The sequence below is a fragment of the Carassius auratus genome, chromosome 24 (assembly GCF_003368295.1).
Source record: "Carassius auratus strain Wakin chromosome 24, ASM336829v1, whole genome shotgun sequence".
Classification (NCBI taxonomy): Eukaryota; Metazoa; Chordata; class Actinopteri; order Cypriniformes; family Cyprinidae; genus Carassius; species Carassius auratus.
Window position 1 is genome coordinate 816473 of NC_039266.1, and position 23292 is coordinate 839764.

General features: G+C 38.4%; 3 protein-coding genes across 3 annotated transcripts; 1 reads left to right on the forward strand and 2 right to left on the reverse strand.

Annotated features, from left to right (window-relative positions):
- Nucleotides 1-2996: 2996 nt before the first annotated feature.
- Nucleotides 2997-7446, reverse strand: gpr12 (G protein-coupled receptor 12). Its single transcript, XM_026200506.1, has 2 exons — nucleotides 7166-7446; nucleotides 2997-6064 (listed from the first exon to the last, which is right to left on the reverse strand). Exon 2 carries the CDS (start codon nucleotides 6050-6052, stop codon nucleotides 5027-5029), a length of 1026 nt encoding a protein of 341 aa, XP_026056291.1. The 5' UTR covers nucleotides 6053-6064; nucleotides 7166-7446; the 3' UTR covers nucleotides 2997-5026.
- A 3519-nt stretch (nucleotides 7447-10965) lies between these two features.
- On the reverse strand, nucleotides 10966-17651 carry usp12a (ubiquitin specific peptidase 12a). The gene is made up of 9 exons (XM_026200507.1): nucleotides 17492-17651; nucleotides 16383-16463; nucleotides 16062-16275; nucleotides 14140-14372; nucleotides 13947-14023; nucleotides 13644-13727; nucleotides 13358-13555; nucleotides 12545-12623; nucleotides 10966-11778 (listed from the first exon to the last, which is right to left on the reverse strand). The coding sequence occupies exons 1-9, from the start codon at nucleotides 17537-17539 to the stop codon at nucleotides 11677-11679; spliced, it is 1116 nt and encodes a 371-aa protein (XP_026056292.1). The 5' UTR covers nucleotides 17540-17651; the 3' UTR covers nucleotides 10966-11676.
- A 511-nt stretch (nucleotides 17652-18162) lies between these two features.
- Nucleotides 18163-20351, forward strand: LOC113041927 (60S ribosomal protein L21). Its single transcript, XM_026200508.1, has 6 exons — nucleotides 18163-18294; nucleotides 18954-19032; nucleotides 19125-19186; nucleotides 19268-19380; nucleotides 19849-19999; nucleotides 20227-20351. Exons 2-6 carry the CDS (start codon nucleotides 18966-18968, stop codon nucleotides 20314-20316), a joined length of 483 nt encoding a protein of 160 aa, XP_026056293.1. The 5' UTR covers nucleotides 18163-18294; nucleotides 18954-18965; the 3' UTR covers nucleotides 20317-20351.
- Nucleotides 20352-23292: the final 2941 nt, after the last annotated feature.

A 23292-nucleotide genomic window follows, 5' to 3' on the forward strand; every position in this document is an offset into this window, starting at 1 on the left:
ATAAACCCAGGCGAGGATATTTTTAATGCACAGCACATTCTTTTTAATACAAAATTAACAAGATCTCTCAGTTCATTAAACTAACCAAAGCAATAAAAGTATACAACCAACACCTTGGAAAAATAGACAACACGTTAACACAATGTCTTACGATGTTAATTAGTGCATGTTGATTATAATCCTTATAATACTGTTTTGCAGACAAGTCATTTGTTGTGCCTTTTCTCATCAAAAAAATAAAGTGCATTTCACAGTTAAAACTATGCATACGTGTACACAAGATGCTGAAACCGATGCACCCGACTGCCCCTCGGATTGTTCAAGATTTCGATTCTAGTTTCTAAATAAAGTACAGAACGAGTCTGAATCTTAGTGTAAAATGTATAAAGTTTCCTCACAAGACATCAATCCAGACATGATTTTCTTTTCAGCTCTTCAAATAAACCAGAATCGGAGGCAGACTCCCATCCGAGCCCTTTTCCGCCCTCTAGTTTGACATTTTCAAGCTCTTACATTAGATTACAGAACACATCTACAGTTGGATACAAGTCTATTTAAATCAAAGATTCAGTCACCAAATGTCAATCTGCATTTGAAAAATCCACCAGAGACCAGGCACAAAGCATGGTAACATCATTTTACAAAGCTCTTTTTAAAAACAGAAGGAGATATGATGTTTTAGGCAGAGGCCTAACCCTCAAAAGCCACCGTGATAATCCCGCTGTCATTTCTGACCAAACGGCTGTGCATCGAGTATTAACCCTCTCAATCAGCCATAGACAAGCATGCCCAGGCAATTGGAGACACTGAAATGTGGCTCAGGGTTAACTGTTTCAGAATAAAGCATTGCAGGAATGACGTATTTTTGTAGGCTTTAACCAGAAATAAGGGTTTAGCATTTCTAGTTTGATCATCCTGAAGTCAATGTTATTTGGGTTTTAGTTAAATATCTGAAATAAGATCTGTGGTTAACAAAAGCTCAAGATATTTCATATAAAATAAAATACATCAATATCTTGTGACATTTTAAAGCTTTTAAAGTATTGAAAAACCTAGATGCTAACTAGTAGCTAAATGGGACTTTCAGTGCACATTAAAGAAACCATATTTATGTATGTTTGTCGTTGTTGTTGTCGTTTTTGACTTTGAAAACTCAGTTATAAAATCCTTTTAAAACGCCAAACATGTTCTAGGAGTATATTTAGAGGAGCGGGTATAAAATTCGCGAAAAGGGTGGATTGCTTTGGACAGCAACAAATGCACGTATACCGCCAGCTACTGTTATCACCACAGTGATATATTTATGACTGTGAGTTCCACTCACTTAACTGTATGGGGCTCCAAAGTCGCAAAAATACATACAAAACAGGTAAATTAATCTACTCATAGTTCACTTATAGTTCACCTAAAATGGTTCATAATCACGCTCTTGCAAGCAATTTTAGTTTAGTCCCAAGTCAGGGTAGCCCTACATTTAATAGTTTGACAGAAATGGAAACAAGGCTGTGAGGGACTAAAGTAGGGCGTTCAGTGGATTGTACTGTTGTCTACACACTGACTGTTGATGACAGCCGAAGAAACATGTTTCCGAAAAAAAATTCTGTGGTGTAGGACCTTTATACAGTGCGTGCCTTTGTAACTCACAGCCTGGTTTTCCGCATTAAATTCAACATGGTGTCTACCCAGCAAACACAGCACGTTACACTACTGTTCCTATATGGTTCCCTTTTGGTTATTTTTGGGGGAACCAAATAAAAACGTTCTAGGAAACTTCTCTTAACCTAAAGGTAACATTTTATTTACATAAAGAAAACTTTTCTGGCTAACCAACAGAGAACCATAGAATATATGTTCTTTGAAGCAGAAACTAATGTTGCCATTAGTTAAAATGTTAACTGGTAACCTGATTCTGTTCATCTTTTACTTCTGGTGAATGTATTTAGGCTTAAAATCATTGTTATGATGATTATCAGATTTTTTGTCAGTCACAGAGTTTATTTTCTGCAATAATCCAAAAGCCTATTGGTATTTGTCAGTAGAATCCAGAGTGATGCTAACTTTCAGGTTACAAAAATACGTCATCACCAAATCACTCCGTGACATCAGGTGAGAGTTGTCATCATGCCTCCTTAAAGTATCATGCCTTATTTACAGGATCAAGACGATCGGCCATAGTAATGATAATAATTCCTTTGCCGATACATTCAGAAGAGACCGTACAGCGCATCAGAATACAAAGAAAAAATCTCAGGAATTCCGAAATAATCCAGACTGAGGGGGAAAAAATAGAGACTTTCGATAAATATAGCAAAATAAGTTATTCCTCAAAGATCAGACGAGGCCCGCAACTGACCAACCATCGCCTCCATGCTAAGCCCTATTAAAACTCGCAAACTTGCTCCCTATCGCTCATGTGCTGTTTCAGTGGAATCAAATAGAGGTCACTCAGGCAAAAAAGGTCACGAGGGTGTGTCTGACCCGCAGGCACGATGTAAAGAGGGTGCAATGGGAAGACTGGTATCCACTCTAGCCCATGCAGGTCTATGGGGAATATATATCATTACCCCCAACTACATCACTGTCCCTGGAGAGACGGACATATATGCATGCGTTCACACGTACACGCACACACATGCACCGACAGTCACGCCTTACACATCACGTTCCTCACACATTATAAGCATCTTTAAAGTTCGTAAAAGCAAATGCATACGGCAGAGTAGGTCACATTGAGTGTACAGAGAGATTTCATTCATAGTTAGATATCGTAAATGACCACAGGCAGGGCTCAGTCACTTTCTGGTCGAGAGAACACGAGGCTGTGAGATTATGGACATGTTTACAGGGATTGGGACATCTGTCCAGTTTCTGCTTTATTTTCTAATCCCAAATTCACTAATATCATTTGGATGATGTTGAAATAAGTACAGTTGTCAGTCGTTCTTGGAATCCACTCGTATATACTTGGTGGGTTTTTCATGGATGTTTTTTTTTTCTCCATCTAGCTGAGGTGTTGGTTTTGCTTGGGAACGGCTGTTATTGCTGCCAGAATATTGCTATTATTTGATGAAACGCTTGGTCCTTAGTTATTGCTCGCTGATGGATTCTGCCACAGCACTGAAATGGATAGTGGCTGGTTGGCATTTGGAGGGCATAAGGTAAAAAGCAGGGGTGAACTTCAGCTCATAATAGTAGCATGACTCCAGCCTCAGATGCGATGGAAGTACGAGAAGATTGATTTCATAATAACATTCTCCCTCATCTGACATTTGCTAGGTTTAAGAGGCCAGCTGTTTACCTCATTATAATCGTGTTGTGAGGACCGTTTGAGGAGATTCACCAGTTTACTAACAATCAAATTGAATGTAAATCTACGGAAGGCTCATCTAAGAGTGGAAGTGTTGCTTGGCTGGCACATCTTTGAACAGTTTCATCATTTTAGAATATCATTTATCAGGGGTTAATCTCATGAAATCTTGCCCGGTCATATTTCACCCCAAAATCAAAATATTTTTTACAATGAAGCAAATTATTTTGGGAATATTATTTAATGTTGGCCTTCCATAATAGATAAGTCAATTTTTACACCCTAACCTAAGCATCTATTAATTACAAGAAAACTAACATTATAAAATTACATAATTATAACTAATTATATAATTTGATTATAAATGTATTATATAACATTATATTTCAGATATCTTTGACATATATGCGTCATCCATTAGCCATGTATAAAATGGCTGAAAAAGTGTTCTGAGTTGTTACAAATTTTTCAAGCTTGATTTGTTTTGTTTGGGGAGGGGGTTATATAAATCATATGAATTGTGTTTGTGAAAATAATGTCAAAGTACAATAATTATTTTCTTTTGATTGTGGGGTGAAAAGCTTTACACGCATTGTTTCAAACAAAATACCTCTAATTAATATATCTATAATGCCATGCCCAAATCATCATTCTTTGCAAATGCAATACACTTAAAATTCAAGCAAACTGCTATAAACTACCATTGTGACAGCTATCCCATATCCAGTAATAATTACCAGTTGAACATAATAAATGGAGCAGTGCTCTATTCAGAGCGACAATGAGAATGCAAATTAAAAGCAAATCAATAGAAAATACATTCGGTTCCATCCTCCATGTCGCTGCATATAAACAAACCTCTTATTCTCAGCCACTTAATGCACGTTTTGTACTCAACAGTTCTTTGAAGTGAGCCTCTACTCATAGGGGGCTGTTTAGATGAACACACATACACTTTCTCCCAGTCACTTTCATTTATGGAAGATAATGCAGAGACAGTTCGACTTCCATTCTAAACCGAAATAAAGGCATCGATGGATTCGGTTATTTATAGAGTGGTTCTCATTCTGAGATTGTAGTTAGCTCTTCATGGTTTTCTGCTTTGGAGGACATTTTACATTCGGCCACGCTTGGGTTGGGGTTTAAATCAAACAGAAGAGACAGCGTGCCTGTCTCCCTCTCTCTCGCGTGCGTGCGTTCTCCGGGTCGGTATATTCAGAGGATGCAAGGCGCGGATCACCGAGCCCCTGGTCTATTTTTAGCACACCGCGGTTACTTAACGTTCAGCGCACGTTCTTGAATGCAGCAACAGCAGGACGAGATGAATGAACTTCAGGATGCAGTCAAGAGGACTGCCTCGTGCTGCCCCTCATATTCCTTCTCCCTCACAGCCTGTGCAACAGGGGCTGTCTTTGTGGCCAAGCCAAAACAACCACAAAAATGGAAAAGCATATGTGTATATATATATATATACACACATACACACACACACACACACAAACACACAAGATATTTACAGCTGACTGCCACACAGCATCCATTTCTTCCCCTTTTTTTCTTGGAAAGGATGTGGCAGCTGGTCGGATTGGGATCAGGCAACGATTTTGTGGCAGTGGTTGTCACATAACAATTAGGGGAAGACATAAATGGGTGACACACACCCCTTTTCGTCCCGGGGGTATTGGGGGAATCTCTGGCCTGTGTAATTCCCTAGGCACATCAGACATCACTGGGGGTCCGTGCACGCTGGGCCACGCTGGCAGGGATACATCCGCAGCACACCAGCCACAACGCTTTCTGAATCTCTTGATTGCGGAAGGCGTAAATTACTGGGTTGATCACCGAGTTGTAGGTGGCGGGAACCAGGGTGGCATATGTGTAAAGGGGCGGGTACGTATAATCGGCTATGAGCGAATAAACCGTAAATGGCATCCAGCAAGCTGCGAATGTGCCCAGAATGATCGCCAGGGTGGATACGCCTTTCCGCGTCGTGACGTAGTGAGGACTTGCAGCTAAAAAGTGGTGCTGCAGGGCGATTTGGTGCGCGTGACGCATGACGATTTTACAAATCTGCACGTAGAGCTGAAGCATGAGGCCGAACAGTAGAAGGAAGGAGATGGACAGAACGGCTACGTTGTTTCTTGTTAGGGGCCAAACCACACTGCAGTTCTCCTCATGGCCCAAGCAGTTCACACCGGTAACCGGCAGCAAACCCAAACACAATGAAACTCCCCATAGAAGCACCAGCATGGTGTATGTGAACGCGGCCGTTCGCTCGGAGTTGTAGGTGAGGGCGTAGTATAGCGACAGGTAGCGGTCGATGGTAATAGCTAACAGGCTAAATACAGATGCTGAGAAGGATGCCACCACCAGACCTACAGTCAGCAGCTGTGCCGAGTCAGATCTTAGCAGGTAAGCGAAGGTAAAGTGCAGGACTAACCCTAAACCAGCCAATAAGTCGGCTAGAGCTAGGCTGCCGATCAGCAGAAACATTGGGGCACGCAGTGCTGGGTTCTGCCAGATGACCAAAACCACCAGGGCATTCTCGCAGGCTATAAGGGTGCCGGATGAACACAGCACGATGTCCCATGGGTTTACCAGCAACTCAGCGGGCGGCCTCGCCGGCAAGACAACCGCAGGTGGGTATGTTCCGACGGTGATGTTTTCTATGCTTCCTGCGCCGCTGCTGACCCAGGTGGGCTCTTGAGCCAGCCAGCTGGGAGAAACTGGCACCTCTTCACTCATTCTGCCTCCCGTCTAAATTGGCACACACAGAAAAACAATAAGGTGTATAGGTAAAGAAAAAAGACCAAATCAAAATAATCTACTACTTTTGTTCCCCCCAAAAAAGTAAAAGTTAACTATACATTTTGTGTGTGTGTATATGTGGTTTATGAGGACACAAATTTGTTTCATGAGAGGAGTATGACATAGGTATTACAAAGTGAAGGTGGTTTATTATGAGGATGCTTTTGGTGTCCAATGTTGTTAACCAATTTTGATTCCCACTAAGTTTTGTCCGTATGGAAATCAATGGGAACTGAAGCTTTTTGGTTTCTTTCTATCTTTTACAGAAGAAAGAGCCATACCAATAACTACAAAATAAATGTATTTGTTTTAAAACAAAATTATTTTAAAAATAATGCCTTAAGCATAATGCACTATTTCTCAGTAGATAAAATTATTGATACTTTTATTTTTTTCAGTGATTTACTGCAAGATTATATGTATTTTGCCTATAAATATAGTGTAAATAACCAATGGAGCTAACCAAAAATGGGTCTTTATTTAGATTTTTTGCATTGTTTTTTATTTTTTATAAAAAAAAAATTTAGAGTGCATGTGATGGTAGTTAAACATTCAGATCATCCATTGTTAAAGAAATGAGTAGATAATTAGCCATTCCCTACAATTAGGCATTCCTTCTCTTAGTCTATTAAAACTCATTGTTCTTTTGTGCAGAACAAAGAATCAAATTAAGATAGATTAAAGACACAAATACTTGTATTTAGTGGATATATGAATCTGCTATTATTGAGATCATTTTAAATCATAGCCTAGAGTATGATGGTGGAGAATCAGAAAGGAAGGGAGGGCCCCTTTTGAGTGCTGATATTAAATAAAGGCGGGTTCCACTGCTTATAACAGCGCCCCTGCATCAGCATCCTTTCATCTATCAGATATGGACTCTTAAAGCACATCTTCACTGCAAGCATTAATGCCTCTCAGTCCTTTTAGCATTATTATAATGCCTAAGCTCTTGCTCTGTAAAAATCATTTATGTGTTGTAAAATGCAAAGCAGACTTATTTCAGATATACCCGGTTCCCATTCACTCCCCATTTGGAGGCTTCCCTACCTTGTCTTTTGGAGGAGAGGCGCCTGTTTAAATGTTTTTGCGTGCTTCTTGTCTTGCCATGGTACTCAATGGCAGCTCTGCTCGCAGGTGCAGCGCCGCGCGGACGGATGGAGGGGTCTGATGCCGGACCGGAGGAGCGTTACAGCCAGCAGCGATAGCGGCTCTTCGCCGTCTGCCCGAGCATTGCCACCGACTGCGGCTGTGCGAGGAGCGGGGAGGGGTGAGCTTTCCTCCAGAGCAGAAGCCAGGTCCCGTCACCTATTTATCTGTAAACTGCTTGGAAGCTGAACGACGCGACTGTTTGTTGTCATGAGCATTTTCGTGAACAAATAAACAAAAATACAATAACGAATTACATTTTTATTAAAAAATAAATTATTTTAATTAGTTATCATCGTCACCGATGACTTTTTGGCCAGTCCTCAACGCCGAGGCTGCAACGCAATCCTGTGGCTTTTTGTTACCATTTTCGGTTCTGGCGAATTGGTGGCTAATTCGTTAAATCTCATTCGTACGTTTTTGTACGATCTGCTATTTAATTTAAATAAATATCAATTTTATTTATGTCCCCATTTTTAAAATAAAGTTTTCTCTTAGGATTATAGTAGCATATATATATATATATATATATATATATATGTGTGTGTGTGTGTGTGTGTGTGTTTTCTAATCCTGCATTCCAATTAATATCAATCAAAGTGCAGTTAGGTTGTTTTGATTAAATAACTACAAAAAATACAGCTAACAAAATAAAACACAATAACAACATAACACAATGAAAAAAACGATTTATGAAAATTAAATAAATGGAGTTATCTGTTTTTGCAAATAAACTGTTTATATATATTTATATATACACACACACATGCACACATACACACGTTGTCTGAATTGTTGGTACCCTTGGTAAATATGATCAAAGAAGGTTCTGAAAATAAACATGCATGCGTCAAATATTAATTGTTTGGATTTTTTATTTTAAAGGAAAATCACAAAAATCTAAACTTTTGTTTGTTTGTTTTTGTTTACTAAAACAATTGAAAATGGGGGAAAAACTCATTATGAAATAAATGCTCAAATACATTCTCAAATACATGTTGGACACAATTATTGGTACCTCTTAGAAATTCTTATGACATCTCTGAAGTATATTCCAATTAATATTTACCATTTTCAGCACTCCAGTGTGATTATGAACATAAAATTGTTCAGCCATGGCTTCTTGTTTCACAGGAATATAGGAGGAGAAAAAAGACCAAATTACTTCAAATCATCTGTCACAATAAGAAAAACCAAAGAATATATTTCTGCTGTGCAGCAAAAGATAATTGAGCTTCATAAATTAGTGAAGTGGCTTTAAGAAAATAGCAAGAGCAGTGAAAATTCACCATCACAGCAATAATTAAGAATTAACAATCAATAGAAAATGTCTGCCTGGAAGAGGACATGTCTACATCGTCCTAATGCATGGTGAGGAGGAGAGTTGAGTGGCCAAAGACTCTCCAAGGATCACAGCTGGAGAACTGCAGAGAATAGTTGAGTCACGGGTTCAGAAAACCTACATATCCCACCACGTGTTGCTCGGGAGGGCTTCAAGAAAAATTCTTGCTCTCCAAAAACAAACTCCAGAATATTCAGTTATCAGACATGACTGGAACTTCAAATGAGACTGGCTTCTATGGTCAGATGAAACAAAACATGAGCTTTTTAGCAGCAAACACTCAAGATGGGTTTGGTGAACACAGTGATAAAAAGTACCCCATGTGTACAATGAAATATACTGCTGTATTTTTTATATAAGCTTGCTTGTAGGTTCTGCACATCTTGTTTAGATACATGACATCATGGATTCTATCAAATACCAACAGATAAAAAAATCAATAAGTAACTGACTCTTAGAAATCTTATAATGGGTCATCAAAAACATCACAAAAATGGGTCACTGAGCACAAAACCAAGCTTCTGCTATAGCCATTCTCTGACCTGAACCCTATATAAAGAGTGGGGTGAACTGAAAAGGAGAAGCACCAACATGGAGCTGGGAATCTGAAGGGTCTGCAGTGACTCTGGATGAAGGAATGGTCTCTGATTTCTTGTCAGGTGTTCTCTAACCTCATCAGGCATCAAAGGAGAAAATTTAGAGCCATTAAAATGGCAAATGGAGGTTTCAAAAAGTATTGAATAAAAGGGTACCGTTAATTGTGGCCAATGTGTTAGAAAAAAAAATGTATTTCATAATGGTATTTCCCCCCATTTTAAATTCTTATTCTTACAATGAAAGGTTAGATTTTTGTCATTAAAAAAATAAATAAAAGATCAAAAGGATTAACAATGCAGATTTATTTTCACAGCTTTCTTTGATCATATTTACTAAGGGTACCAACAATTCTGACCATTTGTGTGTGTATTCATACTTTGCTTATGCTATATTATTATTATTTTAAAGGACATATCATGAAAATCTGACTGTTTTTTGTAACTTGTGTGTGACTAAGAACTTAGTACTCACATACTGCGACAGTCTCTGTCCATGTGCTTCAGATGTGTGCACTCAGAGTAAACCAACTAATACGGATGATTTCAGTGCTATTAACATGATAATCAGAACATAATTTTTAGCAGGTACGAGCTGTAATAATGCAGCTCTATTCTGGAAAAGGGGCGGGGATCAGCAGCTCATTTTCATTTAAAGAAAGCCTGAAAAACAGCATGTTTCTGCTTCCACTCAAAATAGGCATTTTCAAAATGATTTAATAAATTATCTGTGGGGTATTTTGAGCTGAAGCTTTACAGACACATTCTGGGGACACCAGAGGTTTTTTATTACATAATATAAAAAGGGGCATAATATGTCACCTTTAAATAAAAAATAAAAAATGCTAAAGGGCATAAAGTAGGATAATGATTTTGAAAATTACCAATTAATACCTATTATTATAATAATTTATAAACAATGACCTTGAAAGGCTGGTAATGGCTAAATTAACTGTAAAACTGAACTTGGTTACTCTTTGATAGCACTAAAACATGCCAAAACAAGCATCGCAACTTAAGGTTTCAGTTTAGCTTGACTTGGCAAAATGTAATATTAACACCATAAGACTTTTTTTTGCTTTAAATATTCACCTTAAAAACCACCTTTTCACAATAGAAAAAGCACCCATTTCAAATGACCCAGAAGGTATTGCAATGTGTCTGTGTAGGATGAGACCCATATATCTAGCATCTGACATTCAGACTGCATCTTTCTGGAAAGATGCACATTGTGTTGCTCCCCTGTGAGAGCTATTCTCGGTGAGAGCTATTAACAGTATGCTCATCTGTGTCACCCACTTCCCCCACTATCTTCCCTCTCCTCCATCCTTTAACCCCGCACAGCCTTCTTCCCCATGCCTCGCAATCAGACAGACTCACACCTCCTCATAGACTAAACTGCACAGTCAGTGATGACGCCTGATAAAATCCTTTCCAGTCTGAGACTACGCTCGATATGGCTCTCAAATGACAGATTTGAGAATTGCTTTTGAGTTCTAATAAATATGTGTAACCTTTCATGCAAATTGAAAAAGGAGTCAACCTCATTTTATGCAATAATGACCAAGCAAAGTCATTGCAAAACAACACAGAATCCTTTAAAGCTGGAGTGAGAGGAAAGCAAACGGTGATAAAGAAATGATGCTATGGAATTCTCCATCTTGCAGTAATCTTGACCGGCCACTGAGGGGCCACAGTGAACAAGAATGAGTCATCAGCACAGGAAAAAAAAAAAAGGCGTCCAATCAAATCGCAGTAGGCTGGTGATAGCTGGTATTTACATGCTTACATGCATACATCCTATCTTGGTGTATACACTTTTATTTATTTTTCTTTAAAACAGAAAATGATAATTTCACAACAGGCCGTCTCAAGCAAACCCTTACATTAACCTTCCGACATCTACAAAACTGTATCAAAAGTGCACCATAGTGTTATACATCTTTTCTGGTTCTATCCTCTTTTTTTGGCTATATCAGTAATATTATTATAATTCTCATAATATTTATACAAATATCACTCTGTACAAGGTAGAAATACATAACCCGCTATGCCCCGCACCTGGAGCGTTTAGACCCTCCCCGCCATTATAATAAACACACCCACTTTCCCCATGCACAAGTCTTCAGCCTTCTCACAGCCACAGGAATCAAAAGGTTGCAGCATGAAAGCTGAATGCAAATCCGGGTTGTATCATACAGTCTGTTACACTAAACACATTCTCTCCACGGTAAAGGACTGAACACGAGTGATGAAACGCTCCCACAACGTAAAAACAACTGACAAACAACGTTCAAAAGGCCTTGCGACTGCATCGCGTCCAACGTTACTGCTGCGTGGAGACCGGCGAGGGTGGGCTTGGACGGGTGGGGTGGGGTGTGTGTGAGGCGCCGCTGCAGTAAGACCCTGCGCAGGGTTCAGCGTACAGGCACGTCTGCTGCACAGGTGTCTGTAAGGGGACGCTGCTCTGGCCTCTCTCAGTCTCTGGACTGGTAAAACAGGATGTACCCGGACTCAGAGTTCTTGGAAATTTCTGAGGTTAATCCGTAGAACTCCTCAATCGCCTGCGCATCAATTTTCTACAGGAGGAAACAAAACACTTTTTTTAAACAACTGCAGAAAGACCATTCTGTAATCAATTACTTTTCCGTGACATTTGTAGAAAAGCATGACTAGAAAAATACAAATTCACTATAAAGACACTGGTCCGGTTTCAGAGACATCGCTTAGCCTAAGCCAGGATTAGGCCATAGTTCAATTAGGACAGTGGTCTCAAACTCAGTTCCTGGAGGGCCACAGGTCTGCAGAATTTAGCTCCCACAAGCTTCAACTAACACCTGCTCGTAAGTTTCTAGTAATCCTGAAGCCTTTGATTAGCTGGATCAGGTGTGCTTGGTTTAGTTTGGAGCTAAACTGTGCAGAGCCGTGGCCCTCCAGGAATTGAGTTCGAGACCAATTAAATAGGACATTTAAGTATTTTTTATAAACATGCTTTAGAAAAAAAAACACATTACTGGTGTGCATCTTAAGACAAAACAAAGACACTTGATCTTGAAACATGATTTAAGATCAGTCAGTCATTTTATCTTACACACATATGTAAATAAAATCAAAGATTAGGATAATATAAAAATAAAAAAAATCTATTATAAATATAAATATAAAAAAATAATATAACCTTTATTTATTTATTAATTCATTATTTAGTAACTTATTTATTATACTAAAACTCAGTTTTTTTTATTATATTTTATTATTATCCCCCATGCCTGTGGGAACTCTGAATCTTGCAAATTTCTATCAAAGTAAATAATTAATAGTTATATATGACGGATGGCAGCTTACCTCTACGATGTCATCATCAAATAGTAGCCAGAAATCATGACTCTTTACAATTGCGATGTAGTGTCCTCGGTTTGGACCACTATAAAAGCACACAAACACATACATACAGAAATTAAGGAAGCAAATCAGTACAGTTCTCCTTTTTATTTTTGCAAGGAGAGATTTCCAAAAGCTTGCATGAGGAGATTCTGTTCACACAAGCAAGTATTGTGAAATCAGACAATGGAGGAGGAAGAAAAACACATTTATAAATGTTTGAAAGTCCATTCTGGCTTCCTGGATTTCATTCAAACTTTTGGCTGTCCTCCTGTTAACTTTTTTTATGCCCTTCACTTGCTAGCTTCCCTTCGTCTTGTTTACTCGGTCGTTGATTACGTTGAATGAGTGCTCACTTCTGGAGGAACCCATGGAATGGGCTGAACTAGAACGTCCTAAGCCCTTGATCACTTAGAATCCACTATGGAATTGGTTATTGTTTACATTTTTCACCTTACGAATCTGTTTGGTACAGCACTCTATATGTATAGATGCATGCTCGGGCTGTTATAAATGTAAAATAAATATTATTTATATATTATAGAGTTGTTTGGGGTGGGGATAAATTAAACGCGATCTGCGATAACGTCATAGTCGAATTGCATTCTGGTCTATAGAGTGGCCTGAAGTGTGCATATGAAGCAGACTCGCTCCCTCGGTCAAAGTCGAGGGTATGTCCGAGTAATCTTCCCTCGTCCACTTGACGAAGTGAAATGCACTTCAAAATGACAGCGGGGTCTTAAAGTGTACTGGAACGCCATTCTTGTATCGACTCACCTGCCACAATGCACCACCACAGCGACCAGGTCGTAAAGCCTCTCGGGATTGGTGGCATCGCCAGAAGTGTTAAAGAGGCGGAGCTCCAGAGGGAAGACGACACGGTAGCTTAGCTTAGTGTAGCGCTGCAGCTGCTCCATGTATTTAAATCTCTTCAAGTGCAAGGCGAGGATCATGGGAAGTTTCTTAACCCGCATTCTAGACTCAAACACATTCATATATTAAGTATATTCTGTACATACACGTTCAGAAAACCAGGAAGCAGCTGGCAGAAATGAATGCTCACCGTTTGTGTGCCTCTTGTTTACTTCTGCATTCCTCACAGTAATATTTATACTCACTGCACAAGGTCTCTGTATTACTGAAACCTCTATAAAGGGCCAGTATGAAAAGCATTAATTTATTAAAACTTGCATATATATATATATATATATATATATATATATATATATATATATATATATATATATATATATATATATATATATATATATATATATATATATATATATATATATATATATATATATATATATATATATATATATTCATGTTTAAAATGGGTTCAAGTGTGAGTGTGCTTTTAGACCTGAGACAGTGTGTGATTGAAGTGTTCTGCTCCACGTCCACTGACAAATCCAAGAAATCCTCATCTTTACTGCTTATCTATGAGAGAACAAAGTCCAAAGAAGCCTCAGATAAAAGCACAGCCAATCAAAGCCAGCAGAACTATCAGGGTAATGTCTTATTGGACTAACGGGTTTATGTGAGGTGCTTCTTACCGTCTCGCAGGTGAGGCATCGCGTCTCATTGGTCAACGTGCCCTGGAAGATCTCATGAACCCATGTGGAGGAGGGTGGGGTGCTGTTATTGTTCTGTGAATCGAGTGTGCCATTGGCCAATTTGCCATTCTGCTTGTCTTGCTTGCGCTCTTCTTGTAGCAGGTCTGCTATAGTGTTCAGCAGGTAGTTGAGGAACTCGTGTGCATCTTGCTGCATGTAGTTATCAAACAGTTCTGTGGGAGGACACGGAGAAAGAATGTTTTACAAGGAACACATGAACGTTGAATGTGTTGACAACTAAGTAGTAGATGGTTTTGCGATGCTATTTCAATTGCATTGCTGCATTTGAAAAATATTACGTTTTTGCGGTAACATTAGTTAACATGCACTAACAATGACCAACACATTTGTTACAATATTTATTAGTCTTTGTTAACATCAGTTAATAAAAAACTACTTTTAGTTCATGTTAGCTCAACTCAATTAAAACAATATTTACACAGATACAACTTTTTATTTTATTATTGTATCGATAATTAATCGAAATTAACATTAACTTCAATTCAGTGTTCCTGTAGCTCAATTGGTAGAGCACTGCACTATTAAGCGCAAGGTTGGGGGTTCAATTACCCGGTAACACGTGATATGTAAAAATGTATAGCCTGAATGCACTGTAAGTCGCTTTGGATAAAAGCGTCTGCTAAATGCATACATTTAATTCAATTAAATAAAATGTAATTATGATTATACATGCTTTAGAAGTAGTTTTCATTGTTAGTTAAAAAGTGCTTGAACGATCGCTCCAATGTATTGAATTCGTCATTGTTAAAGGGGGGGTGAAATGCTATTTCATGCATACTGAGTTTTTTACACTGTTAAGAGTTGGATTCCCATGCTAAACATGGACAAAGTTTCAAAAATTAAGTTGTACGTTTGAAGGAGTATTTTTCGGTTTGTCACAAGTTTCAGAAAGTTTTTTTAGAGTATGGGTCTGTGTGATGTTAGATGGAGCGGAATTTCCTTATATGGGTCCTAAGGGCACTTCTGCCCGAAGAGCGCGCGCTCCCGTATAGCAGAGCACTGAGAGCAGAGGCATTCACTGATAAGAGCGAGAGCGTCGCGAAATGTCACAAAAGAAGTGTGTTTTTGTTGACCAGGGCAAGACAACCCTGCACAGATTACCAAAAAAAAAAAACAGCCTTAAGGGACCAGTGGATGGAGTTTATTTTTACAGAGCATCAACGGAGTTGTGCAAGTGTTTGTGTTTGTTCCCTACATTTCGAAGATGCTTGTTTTACAAACAAGGCCCCTGTTTGACGCCGGATTTGCACATCGTTTATTTATTTCTATTTTCCTCACAGTAATGTCACAGCTTCCAAACGCTATCAAAGCAAAAGCCTACTGGCGCTCATGATTCTTTAGCTCCGCCCACACGTCACGCCTCCAGCCGGTCGTGTTTTTCCGGGAAAAATCGGTACAGACTATCTTTCTATTATGAATATAATAAAACTAAAGACTATTTGGAGTTATGAAGAATGCAGTACTACTCTATAGGTACTCAAGATTAACAGGATATTGAGTGAAAACAAGCATTTCACCCCCCCTTTAATTAATTTTATTTAATTCATTAACTAATGGGACTGTACTGTAAAGTATTAACAGTTCTGTATATGAAAAATCTTAGCGTTAACTTATTTGTAGCTAACGTCTCATCATTCATGGTATGCTTTATGCAAATTAATTATTTATTTGTTAGATACTATGCGCAAATTATATAGATTTAGTAAATGAGATGCAGTTTGCGATTATGTTTCCTTCAATGCACTGTAAGAACAACTTCATGGGCATTTTATGACCTAGAAGTAGCATCTAAATTCACATTAAAACTTTGAATACAATCCCTTCCTGCTTGTGTTCCTTACCATTCTCTTTACGTAATCTCGTAATGAATTTCTTCGGGGGTATCACGCCGACTTTCCTCTTCTGGTTGGCTATACTGTGGAACAGGTCAGCCAGGCAGGTGAGCAGGTTCTCCTTGCGGCGCGGCTGGCTCCTGTATGCAAGGATCTTCTCCCGGAACGGCCGGCAGAAGTACAGAGCCTGGAGCACAGAGTTACAGTAGCAGGTGTTTCCAAACTGTGGAACGAAACAGACAGAACACACACACTGATTCCAGATCATAAAAATAAAAACACGCTGGCTGGAGAAGACAATGTGAGACAACAGGGAATGTCTTTGCTTACGTTTACCAATCCGAAGTAATGCTCATTGACAGGGAACTGTTCCGAGCCGATCTCTTTCTCCAAAGCGGAGGCATTGGCGCCCTGCAATAGAACAGATGAACAGCTGTTCAGGCATTTACAGCTGCATACAATTAGATAGAGTCTCTTAAATTACTACGCTAACCACAGTTTCTACCACATACAGTTACTGTTACTACAGTAAAACTATGGTAAGTTGGTTTTAACCACCATATTTTTCAATAAATAAGATGACTTAAGTATTTCTTACATTTTTAGAAGAAAAAAAAAATATGGTAAAGACGTCTGACACACATCCAAGACACATTTGCTAAGATTAAAACAAAAACTGATCAACTGATTGAAAATGAGGGTTTTAAAAATGCAAGATCATGAAAAACAAGTAAATGTAAACCTAAAAACAACTAACGTTACATTAGCAGCCATTAGCATTTCACTGCGGTCACTTTTACATTTAAAAAAACGCCAAATACATGGTGCGAATAAAGCAGATAGTTTATGTTGGAAAACACTGGGTACGGAGATGCAGAGAGGGGATGGGACCGTGAAATCACGATGTGACCGCACAGGCAACAGCTTAGCACTGAAGCTCAGGTACACTCAACGCGTTTTACATCAGCATGATGCTCACGTTTGCCATACCTAACACAATGCTTGTCTGAAGGCTTGTACTCATTTATCACGCATAAATATCAATCAGAAATTCATTTAGATGTCACTGTCTTCGCGCTTATTGAGGACATCTCGCGATCAAACCCCGAGCTGAATGACACTTGAGCTCAGCAGTTAGCAGATCTCTGTTTTGCTGCCTTCAGCAAATCCTATAAGGAAGGGCGAATTTAAAAGCCTAACGTTGTGTTGTGACGACAATACGGTCGTGTCGTATATCTACCAAATAGCAGTGATTATTTAGGCCCAAGGCAAAATTCAAAGCGAGCACACAGACGGATAAAGACAGCTCGCAACTGCAGCAGAGGAAAACTGGCAACCCGAGGAGTCCGACTGACTTAACTAATGCAGCTAGCGACCCTTTACAATATCACGAGAGGACTGACGAACAATTATCTGCGATTGAAGTGATATTTACTCACCATGGTACAAAAAGAGGCAAATTTGGAAACTGTCATTAGGATTTCCATTCGCCCAGCGCCATCTTCCACCCAATCACCGCGCGGAGGCGAAGAGGAGTCCCAGTGTGGACTGACTGCGTCTCAGCCAAAGCAAGATCCGCAGGGTCCTATCGCCCTCTGGCAACCGTCTGCTGATGAGACCGCCAAGGGATTATAAAAACAGATTTGTACACACACAAGGGAGAAATTAAATTACATAAACAGTATTCAATAAAACAATAAAACATTTTTTATATCAAATCACGTAGTGCATGTCGGTACTTTTAATAAAATAACACTGCAGTACAAATAATTAGTAAACTAGTGAAACTATTTATTTGAATACATATTGTATTAAAATATATATTATATTAATTATAAAATAAATATATTTAAATTATAATAGATTTATATTATCTAATCAAGGTTATTTTCATTCCAAACAAATTGGAATGAAGGTTAAAGGTTAAGCTTCTTATTTAAAAAAATAAAATAATAATAATACATTTACGCGATTCTTTGAACCTATAACATATGTAATCCATGCAATGCTCTCTCACGCTGTAAATCAGTTTATAAATGACTTTATAAAGTTTAAATTAGTAAAAAAATAAAATAAAAGTTCCCTGTTTTTGTAAGACGATGACATCACTGCCCGTAGACCAACCGCTGCGATACTTTTACTCAGGCAAGTGAGTAGTCCTCCTATTCGTGCTTTGAAGGAAGCACCGCAGGACCCCATCATTCTCTTTCCGCCGTACCCGCCATCTTGCGAGCAACCGGGGGTAAGATGTGCTCCAGACATTATGTATTAAATCGTTAATTACATCGCTCACGTTGAGCAGAAGTGCCACACAAAGTGGCCAAAAATATCTTTCCTGGCAAGGCATTGAAATTAAGCTCGCAAGAGCGTTTCTGGATGCCGTAAAGAGTGAAATATAGAGTCGAGTTGGAGCGTGTGCGTCCCATGCGGTCCAAACTTGTACAGACTGCGCAGAGTCAGACATAAAGAGGACGTGTAGTAATATTACCAATTTGTCTGTATCTTCGTACTATGTATGACGAGCGCAGAAATACTTTCGACAGTTGTACGATGTCACTTCAGTTCGGTCCCATGTGCAGTTGTTGGCCATGAATATTTGCTGGAGGAGCTAAACCGATCTTTTGTCATCGCGACGTCTTAATGTCTTTAAGTAGCAAGTGTCTGTAATTTTGTTCTTCGTTATTGGAGTAATTGCGTTTTAGCATCTATATGAGCAATGTACATTTTAATTGTCATTTTATGTGGAATTATATTATACAGTTGATGGCTAAACTCTCTCTAAGCTAAGTGTGTTTTTTAATATACCGTGGCTGGATATCAAATAGTTAAATGAAGTGCTTGAGAACAATTTTTTTTCTAGAAATTGGAATTGAAACTGAATTGTACGTCTTTTGCACCCAGTAATCAGGCATCATGACGAACACCAGAGGCAAGAGGAGGGGGACCAGGTATATGTTTGCCAGGCCCTTCCGCAAGCATGGTGAGGTCATTTATATCAAATTTTTTTTCTGTACTTTAGCACAAACATAGTGTTAGAAATTGTTAATCTCACACTTTTTCATTCAATAACAGGCCCAATCCCTCTGTCCACTTACATGCGCATCTACAAGAAGGGTGATATTGTAGACATCAAGGTAAGATTTATTCAATGAAAGAATTGCTACATTGTGCTCTTTTGTTGTTGAGTAATTTATTAAAAATACTTTATTATCCAGGGCACAGGAACCATTCAGAAGGGCATGCCTCATAAATGCTACCATGGCAAAACAGGACGCATTTATAACGTTACACAGCATGCTGTAGGCATCATTGTCAACAAGCAAGTCAAGTAAGTACCACGCTATAAAAATACATGTCATAATGCAACTCAGATTAGCAAGTGATAGCTGGAGGTTGTTGCACCAGTCAGAAACAAAATTAAGTTCTGAATTAATAAAGGAAAAATGTCTAATGTAAACTTTTATTGATGCGTTTTTATTTTTAAAGAACAATTTTATTTATAACTGAAGTATTTAACCGACCAGTTATAAGTGTTCTAACAGTTCTACCTGTATGTTGTCAATATAAGTGAAGGCTTTTAATGCAGAATGCCCCAGATTCACTTTGCCATAAGGGCCATCCAGTGTCCTAAGTGGTCATTAATGTGGGCGAGAGCAGTTATCCTTATGCACCCTGGACAGGCACATTAATGCCTTTGCCAGATTGTCAATATGGAAACATGCCACTCGTGAACAAATCTTGTAAATGTACTACGCTTCTCGTCATTTTAAGTGACAAATTATGGTTTTACTTTCAGGGGGAAGATCCTGGCTAAGAGAATTAATGTGCGTATCGAGCACGTTAAGCACTCAAAGAGCAGAGACAGCTTCCTGAAGCGCGTTCAGGAGAACGAGAAGCAGAAATTGGAGGCCAAGAAGAATGGCACTTGGGTTGATCTGAAACGCCAGGTATATCCTCTTTTAGGGTTAACTGGTTACTGTCCTGGATGTTAAATGTAATGTACACGGTGACAGGCGTGTACTCCCTGATGTAAATTAATGTTGAGATGTCAAACTGTTATTTGAAGTAAACTAAAACCATTATGATATTGAATTAGTGTGATTGGTTAAAATGACACTGCTATAACAGTTCTGGCTGATGTTCTATCATTGTTGTTGTCTTATCTTGTTTTCAGCCTGCTGCTCCACGGCCAGCACACTTTGTCAGTACCAAGAACAACGAGCCTCAGCTCCTGGAGCCCATCCCCTACGAGTTCATGGCATAATTCTGCTGACCAAAATAAAGATCTTTGTAACATACTGTTAGTTTGGAACTCTTTCTTCATCCTTTGTTCAATTGTGCTTATATTGTGAATGAATATGAGCTGTGTGTGGAGTATTGTTAATACTATATATTATATATTTTATATAATTGTAAATTGACAGTGATGTGCCATAAGAGTACTATAGGAAACATGTCAATAAACACTTGTTGCTTTAGTCCATTTACTTGTGATAAAGCTATTATAGAACTAGGTGCATATGCTTTTCATATTTTTAGTTATAATTTTCAGTTCACAGCTCATTAAAGGATGTAAGTGTTGTTCAAACATTTGACTTCTAATTGCTGCTCACACTATTATGTTGCGTATTTGATTGAAAACCCTAGTTTTGTTGAAGTAATTTCAATCCTGTCGATGGTACTTTTTCTTCCCTCCAGAAAGATTTTGGTTTAAAAATATGGCTAGCCGCAGCCTGTTCTGTTAAATTATATTCCAGTATTAGAACGGTCTTTTAACTTTTCTATGGGTAGCAACAAGCTTTCCAGTTTCTCTTGCTTTAGAGGAGAATATGATGCTTACCAAGGATTTGTACTGAATGTGGTTCATGTCAAACATTGAGTGATCAAATAGTTTACTGAAAGTTCCCAGCTTTCGTTTAAAGACCAAAGAAATCTATAAAATTATAAAGCTGTTTTGTGTATTACATCCTTTCTCTGGACTGGCTTCCTCTAAGTTGCTCTTTCACACAGCCTAAAATAAGTACAACAAAAAAATGTGGCTGTAATGAACCAGTCTCACAGCGAAATAGCTCTTTACATTTCTAAAGTGTTGTAGGTGGCCTTATGTTGAATTGCTCAAGAGCAGTCTGATCTTCATCTCCAGTCTGTTACAAAGAACGACTGTGATTATAGGAAAGTTAAATTTTTTTCCCCATTCTTTTCATGACTAGCTCCAGAGTTTTCTGTTGTTCACAGGTCTACAACTGCTTTTAGTTGTAGGTGCAGTTATAAAAAGAAGGTGAAAGTAATGTCATTACACCTAAACATTTGGATGTAAAAATTTACCTGCATAGTGTAGTGATTCTGATCTCTCAAGGTTATTCACATCTGACGTTACTACAAAGAAAACATCTATTTAAAAGATTTCACTTTCAAAACGGTGGAATAAGAAAACGCTTTCTGAAGGAACTCTACTTTATTATAGGTGGCAAAATTCTCGGAAAAGACTGTACTTAATTGTATGGTAGTTAGCATGAGCTGTCACTAGAAGGCAGCATTAGCCCTTGTCTTGACAGAATGATCCCAATTCCGAGATCCTTGAGTTCGTGTGCTAAACACTGTTTTAGACTGTATACAGTCTATGGCTAAACCACATAACTGGATGTAATACCGGTATTTTAATTGCATATCTTATCTAATATCTATTAGACTCTATAAAATTATTGATTCCATTTGTAGCACAGATCATGACAGTATATTAAAAATAAATTAGTTCTGTTGGCATCAAAATTATAAGACAGATCAATAAGGAATTTTGTTTAAAGTGTAACTACACCCCTGGTCAGAGCCTTTAAAATTAGCGATTACTTAAAATTCGTGAGAACTGAACAAATAAACTAGCTGTAACCTGGTAAAACAAAAAAAAAAGGAATTATATAATTGTGGCAGTTTTTCTGGTGATTACAAGACTTCTTCGCTTTATGGTTGTTGAGCAAAACATTCTATACAATCATATTTTGTAAGAAAGTGTTTTATAGCAAAACAGACACTTTTGGAATTGGCCCTTAAGGTTGTCTAAAGCAAAAAAAAACAACAACAACAAACAAATATTGGATATCATTCAGCAAATATGATGTTGTGTTGTTTCCGAAATTACAATATAAAACAACAGGTTGTCTAATGTGAAAACACCAAATAAGCTATAAATCAATGTATGTTTAAATTGAAAGTGAAGAGTCAAATTATGACTAAATTACATAACACTCACTCATAAATACCCAAATTTGCTGATACAGTTCTGGTTTGTGGAGCATGTACATAGCTGCTAAATGAATAGCTCCTTTTGTGCGTGATGTTCTTTGTGTGATTTGGTGTGTAAGAAGGGACCACCTCTCTCTATCTTGACTTGTGCTGTGTAATCAGAGTGGCTGAATGCCTGACTGCATATCTGACAAATGTTATCTCATCCCACCTCAGTACTTCACCTAATATTTGCTTCAATTAGGGTCAGTTCCTGAGATACGGAGCAGCTGTGTGGGTGCGTATGAGAAACAGCCTTAATTCTACGATGTTCTCACATGCACATCCTTCACTGCATTTATATTTCACAATATGCATGCAGCACTTCTGCATTATAGTTGAACAGCTTGATTTAGATTTAGCTGTATGGGGTAGAATCTGACCTTATTCATTTTTAGGCACGATCTATTCATTCTGTCCTCAGAGGACACACAGGTCTGGGAATTAGCCACAGTATTAGGAAGGCACGCTGAGAGGTCATAGCATGACTGTGAGAATGTGTGAGGATGAATAGATAACCTCATTGTGTGCTGTGCCTATCCACTGGCCCTGTTCCCTCTGCTATCATGCTGCTGTTAGATATTTGTAAGGATTGGGAAGAAGGTGATGAGGGCTCACAGAGGTCATAATCAATAGTATCAATCAACAAGTGACATGCTGCCCTGGTATTGATCACTACAAAGATGTAGAAAATGCAAGAATGGCATAAGAATTTTCATTAGTAATGAATTAACACTGACTATATGCTACTAAGACAGGAACTTCACATCAAAGCTTGAATATTTGGAGAACTTTAAGAGCCCTTCACACTGGTCTTTAAGGGTCTTTACACTGCTAATTCAGTCTGAATAATATATCAAAGACATCACAACATTACCACAATCTTTTATTTAAATAATGGAATTGAATCTAAAGTTCTTTCATGAAACTTCAGATGAGGTCGATAGGTTCTAAATCAATA